Consider the following 6363-nt stretch of genomic DNA (forward strand, 5'->3'; position numbering starts at 1 on the left):
CATAACGACCAGGCCAGGTCAAGGTTACCGACGCCAAACGCACGTATATCGTGTACAAAGTGCCAAACAAAAAATTCGGATGAAACAGCCAACTAGCACTGCGTCCGCCCTCAACGCATGACGCGCCAAACAGATTTGCCTGCTGCCGACCGGTGCACGGTACGCTTTAGCGTTTAGCGGGGCTGTCCCCGTTACGGTCAGTTCTCGTTGTCGGCGCGTGCGTAGGTGCGACCAACGCGGCTGTCAGTACGCCATGGCTGATATTGATCGGCGTCGCGTAAACAGCGCAGCCTGCAGCACTGTGTCTCTGTCCGTGTATGTCTGTCCAACAATCACCCCAGCAGGAGAGACAGAGACAGTGAAATAGAGAGAGAGAGAGAGAGCGCGCGCGTACATCCGCCGCGGCGGCGCATCGACTCAGATTGCCCGCAGTCGAATGCAATTGATGATTGGGTTCGTACAGTAAAAGAATGCGGTGGATTACTTGAGGCCTTCTTTATACTATGATATCAGTCACTACTGGATACTATGCCAGAACACTTCTTGTTTACCCTCGGATTAGTTTATATTTCATTGGATTATTGTTGGTTCAGTACACATGCTCGGCGCTTGGCATAGTGGACGGTTCACTGGATTCGAAGATTCCTTCTCTCTGGTACGACGTGCATGCAGACAGTGGTAAGTTCCCGTTTTTTGGTATGTTACTCTTTGCGGGGTTCCAAACAGGATCCCCTTCTTTTCCAACGGTGGGTTTCAACGAATACTCTTATCCTTCTACTCACCCAAAAACATCCAGGATTTTTCCCGTAAGAACACGGGACAGGACAACTGAAAGGCAAAAACGCTCTTCCGGGGTTTTTCAGCAACCTTATGAGTAGCGCATTACAAAGACCAGTTCTCGTTTTAGAGGGGCTTGGTAAATAATTGGTAGTTTTCACCAGATCCTTCTGAAACGACGACTTCTCGATCGTTCCCAAACTTTTTCCCAACACTGGTTCTCCATTAACCCGTGAAGTCGAGTTTAGAAACTTATTAACACTGGTTTATTAACCCGTGAAGTCGAGTTTAGAAACTTTTGTCCCAAATCTACTCGGTGAAATAAACTCTGCCTTCGCTCGTTTAGATAGTCTTTGTATTCGTCCGTCTCGTCTGGAATATCTGTCGGTTGAATGTTGGGTGGACAGCGGTGAGTGAAGATCACATTTGTTCGATTCATATTTCTGAGAGCGCTTCGAAGACTAGAGAACGAACAGAAAGGAGTAGCTAGGTTTTCCTGCATTCCGAACCTATTTCGATTTCTGAACCAGGTTTCACAGTCGAAAACGCCTTCTATATGCTGTCTGTCAGTAATAAGAATCCGGGACGCAAGTACTGTAACTGAGTTGACCGCTCCACCGCTGCACAATTCTATTGAGACAGAGGCAGCTGGACATACCGATGTTGAGCCATCGACAGCAATTGTCTCCACTTGATGGGATACTGCTGATAGTCGCATATGCGCTGTCCGTTTGATGGGCTGTAGCTCCGAGTTTGCTGGGGACAGTTTCTGTGCCTCTCTAACTCTTCTTCTACGACGTGCTAAAAGCCCATACTCATTGTGGTTGCTGATGACATGAACGTTCAGACAGGTAAACTAGGTGCTGCTGTGGCCTAATTAGATGGTCGTGTTGGGTGAGACGTGAAATCCACGGAAAACGGAGTGTCGGCTGCAAGTGCGTGTTGATCACACAGACTGTTGCTTTGTAGCACCAATTTCTGGAACAGCAGTAATAGCCTGACCACGGGGTGCCCACCAACGAATCAGTTTTGAATCCAAATGTACCATACTGCCATCGCTTACTGGTGGCGAGGGCCGATCACTACCTGCCGCTCCTTCTGGAATGCCTGTGAAGGCTCCGCACTTATCCACTGCTGCTTTTCATTGCGCTTTTCAAGTCCTCCGCAAAACGCATACACTTCACTTAGTCATTGAGAAACTCATGGAACTAGAAATCAAACAAAACTCTCAGAACCGGCTCCTCGAACACCTGTCGGACGGTCCGACGTCACCTGTCAACAGCCACTGGGGACAAACATCCACATTGCTACTCAATGCTGGAAATTCCATCTGTGGCACAACACAGCTAGCCTTATCCTGTCACTTAGGTATGACTGTGGCGTTGCTTGATGCTTGGATTCAGATTCCTGCTCGTAGCCACTTATCAATTTGACGCATCTTCGACTCCAGATGGATTTAGGTGTGCGTACAGACCGCGAAGAATGATGGATCCTAAATTCCGAAGAACTGGGAGAAACGAAAGGTGCTGGAAACATCTGCAGGCTACTCACTTGATTCTTCCGACTGCTCCTCGTAAGCATCAGCGAAATCACCAGGAACCAAAATGGTTCCCCGATGTCCTGCATAGCAGAACATCTGATCCGGTGGGCACCGTGCTTTGAACAGCAGCTCAGTTGACCAACCGTTACCTGTAATTTGGAATCCTCGTTCATCATGAGAATGATGAACTGTGAATACAGAGCCCCATTCAACCTCAGAAGTGTCCGAGTATATATCTCTACTCAAGTGTCATCGTGCTGTTGGTCTTGACGACATTCCATCTCTGTTCAAGGATGGCGGTAGGTTCTTCAGCCGATGCCTGTCTAGCCTATTTGGGTCCATCCGGGATGAACAGACCGTTCCAGACAACTGGGGTGAGTCGATATTAGTGCCCATTTTCAAGGAGGGTACTCGCAGTGAATGCAGTGACCACAGAGATATTAGTTTCACTCCCGTCGTAACAGACAGGGCTTCCGATGTCTCTTCATCGTTTTACGGTGGCACGCGAATCATTGACCCGTGAGCATCAAGCAGGATTTCGATCGGGTAGAGGCTTCGTCGACCATATTCTCGCACCGTCAGGCATAGGAACAACGCCGTTTGTACAGAAGACTCGTAATCTTGGTGTTCCTTTACTTCGAGGACCCGGTTATGTCGCTTGGTCAGTGCTGATAACCGTACTTGCTCAATAGGGAGTACCCCGAAGTCTGAACATAATCCGGCTTCTATGCTAATCTACTTCGAGACGTGGTAAACTTTATGGTAAGCTCTCTTAAAGCTTTCATGGAAAATGTGTTTAGCAAGCATATCCACTCTTCATTCGTGTTTAAATTCGTCGAACTAATGAAGCGAACCCTTGAAGACCTTCAATACCCGGCATGAGAACTTTGTCAATCTGTGGTACGCAGAGATCGCTCTCATTTCTGAAGATGAGGGCGAAGCACGAGTTCTGTTGAATAAATTGACGACAATCATTCCACATTTTGGTATGCGCCTTGCACTTTTAAACTGCGAAGTCATGCAGTCCCTGACCATGCTCCCTGCATTTCAAGGGTAATCAATGGAGGTTGTGCGAAACTTTGCATACATCAGTAGTTGATGTAGTAGTAGCTCTGACGGAGGTGTGTCTGATGAAGTCAATGCACGAATATCAAAGGCCCGAAGCATACCTGATAATTCGCGTCATTCAGGGTGTCAGAACAGCTTAAATCTGAGTCTCCAAGTTTCCGTGTGGGCCATATTGTTGGATGGTTGAAAGATCCGGCTTCTTGGAATAGATGACATGGGGTTTTTGACCGCCTGGTTAGAGAGACTGCAAGATATTGCTGCTAATCGATGTCAATGGCGTTCATGTTGTCAGTTTGTATCCAGATTATTTGAGTGTCTGGAGGTGTAGACACTTCAGACTGAATATGGTAGGCTAGCAGTGAGTCACTTCGCCGTCTATTTTTATTTTTTCCTCACAATAAGCCTTTTAAAGAGATTATGGCTATACGGTGGCGAAGCATCAGTTCCGAACGCTGATGCTGTTGGTGATGATGGTGATGAACGTATGACTTAACAGAAGGGTGTGGAAGAGATCTTGATGAGTTAGGGTGCTGTCGGTGCTGTTCGTCTTCCAGGATGGGGACTGCGTTACCCCTGCTGGGCCTATCTGAAGACAATAAAAGAAACGACTGCCAAACGATGTCACTGGCGTTCGTTGTTTCAGTTCTTATATTGTCTTACTGAGCGGTTGGAGTGGTGGACACATCAAAATACTTGCAGTCAGCTAGCGCTAGGTCCCCCGTCATCCATACTTTGCTTTCGTTTTCATTTCAGTTAATTCAATCAACTCAGAGTAGCAAATATCGTGTCTATCTGTTTGTCTTCTTGGTTCCTGAACCTGAGGTGCAGCGTGTCGTTGCGCAGGCGATACGTACGTACGTGGCGCTAACATACCTTAGAGCTATTCTGTAAATATGCGCATACTAGCATTTGCATTTGCAGCTGAAGCTACTAAGTTATTTTACGTCTGGTCATATATAAAGCCATATAAAGCCAGAACAACTGCCACCAACAACTAGATCCCTACAGTACAAATCCCTTTGGTATTCATCGGCGTTCAGGAGTCTTGTAGTCAATGGCCGCCACCATTTAACTCTGATCGGCTTCCCAATATGTGTATGTATTAGCCGGTGTGCTGTGCACAGGAGGTAGTTTATGTTTTGTCAGGGCGCAGAGGTCGTCGATGGCATATGTGGGTTATTTTTAGCTGCCAAATACTGTCCCTTTGCCTAAGAAGAAAACTAATAAAAAATACCCGTAAGTTGTCCACCTACTTCGAATAGTGGCACATCGTCTCGTTGGCACCATAGTGAAGACCCGCGAAAAGACGAAAAACCCCTATAAACCAGTCAGAGCAATTTTGGGAGATTCGTGGTAATCCGCTACTTTTGAGGTGTGAGGTTCCGTTGCAGGAAGCGAAAACGCCACGATTTTATCCAACCAATTGCTGTTCACCATTTATTGCTCTAGCACACTGCCTGTTTCAACCATTTGGTATTCCTCCACCTCCCAGAAAGGGGCCCCTTGAATGAGGACACCACTATTGCAGCTTTCTTTTTACGTAATGTCGCTGTTTGGATGGCCTGTCGCAAACTGCGCCAGCTAGTCATTATAACAATGCCTCGACCCTTAAGTACACGTATTTTCGTTACAGCCTTGAAACATGAAATCATGGGCTATCTGCTAGGTAACATCTATGTAACCCCCTGGATCTTGGGAAACATTGGCCTGCCAGATTAAGTAATCAAATTCATCATCATCATCATCATCGTCAATATAACCGAAAAATATAGGGGTGCTTATTTCTGCCATTGAAGCTTGGATGCATAATCATGGCAAACCGAAAGATCAACGCCTTGCGCAGTCAGTAATACATGAGATTGGGCTGGTGCTTCATTAGCAACGACACTAAGGACTCGCAGAATGCTTGTTGCTTCGGGCGTCTTCGTATGTCAGCGGTAACTTTCTCCCTTTGCTTCAGTAGTGCTTCCTGTACCGCTTCCAAATCGAACCGACGCATGTACTGAAACCGGATTAACCGTTATTAAAAGCAAATAATCGAGGGCTGCATGTAACCAGCCTCAAGCACGATCTTTTGAGGAGGGCATGTGAGGATCTCATGGACTTCACAGCCAGCCTTGTGCAACGGACAATTCATTTGTGATCATACTTTTCCGGCAAAACAAGGTATCACGAGACGTTCGAAGACTGATAAACCAAACTGATGATTTAAGCGAACATCCTGCAAGACCAACTTCTCTGAATGCATTGGAACCTGAACAGCACGGAGTTTTTTCTTGATCCAGCTCGCATTTCGTGAGATTTCCCCGAAACTGGTTCTGCATCGTATAACTATCATTAAAAAGAGGAGAGCATGATGCTGGGTTTGCTTTCGGCCATATCTTAAGGATGCCCCATGCAGAATCCTGCAGTGTCAGTATACACCTTACCCTACTGTGTTTGAGCCTGGCCTTTACAGTGTTTGACCATTGTCCATGAGTAAGGTTAATTGGAGACCTGCAAAAACGTCCGATGTGGCCGGAAAATTGCAGCCCTTATTTATTGAGAACTTCAGTTGCTCGTGTTGTTTAAGATTATTCCTTTCGGCCGGATGGTCTTAGATACAGCTGTGCTGATTTCGTGAATATTAATTGAGAGAGCATTGGAAACGTCAAACGGTGATCAGCCGGAGAAACGCAGCGGTTGGGGAAGCTCGCGGCGACGTCTTCCCTTGCTAACTACGGGGCGGCGGTTGGTTATGAGAAATGTCTTTGACACCTACGTGACGGTGTTCTTCGGCTGTTGAAGTCCTCAGGACCCTGTTATCACAAAAGTGGTCAGGCTGTCTATGTTATTTCGAGAATCGTAGCAAAATTCGTCGCCTAACAGCGGCACCGCAAATAAAAGTGGTCAGTCTATGTTATTTCGAGAATCGTAGCAAAATTCGTCGCCTAACAGCGGCACCGCAAATAATAACTTGAACACACGATGCAGGCAGG

The 6363-nt window shown here is 46.7% G+C and overlaps 2 protein-coding genes across 2 annotated transcripts in view; one reads left to right on the forward strand and one right to left on the reverse strand.

The window, feature by feature from the left end:
- Positions 1–476: 476 nt before the first annotated feature.
- Positions 477–6363, forward strand: part of T265_05646 (hypothetical protein) — a gene marked incomplete at both ends in the record, with an annotated part of 75509 nt that continues 69622 nt past the window's right edge. Inside the window, one exon of the mRNA XM_009170711.1 lies at positions 477–678. Coding sequence (XP_009168975.1) covers positions 504–678 — 175 coding nt within the window. The remainder of the gene's footprint in view (positions 679–6363) is intronic.
- The window catches only part of T265_05645 (hypothetical protein), a gene marked incomplete at both ends in the record, with an annotated part of 5798 nt that continues 3080 nt past the window's right edge, over positions 3646–6363 (reverse strand). Inside the window, 2 exons of the mRNA XM_009170710.1 lie at positions 3646–3760; positions 3782–3967. Coding sequence (XP_009168974.1) covers positions 3646–3760; positions 3782–3967 — 301 coding nt within the window. The remainder of the gene's footprint in view (positions 3761–3781; positions 3968–6363) is intronic.

The sequence above is a fragment of the Opisthorchis viverrini genome (assembly GCF_000715545.1).
Source record: "Opisthorchis viverrini unplaced genomic scaffold opera_v5_111, whole genome shotgun sequence".
NCBI classification, from domain to species: Eukaryota; Metazoa; Platyhelminthes; class Trematoda; order Opisthorchiida; family Opisthorchiidae; genus Opisthorchis; species Opisthorchis viverrini.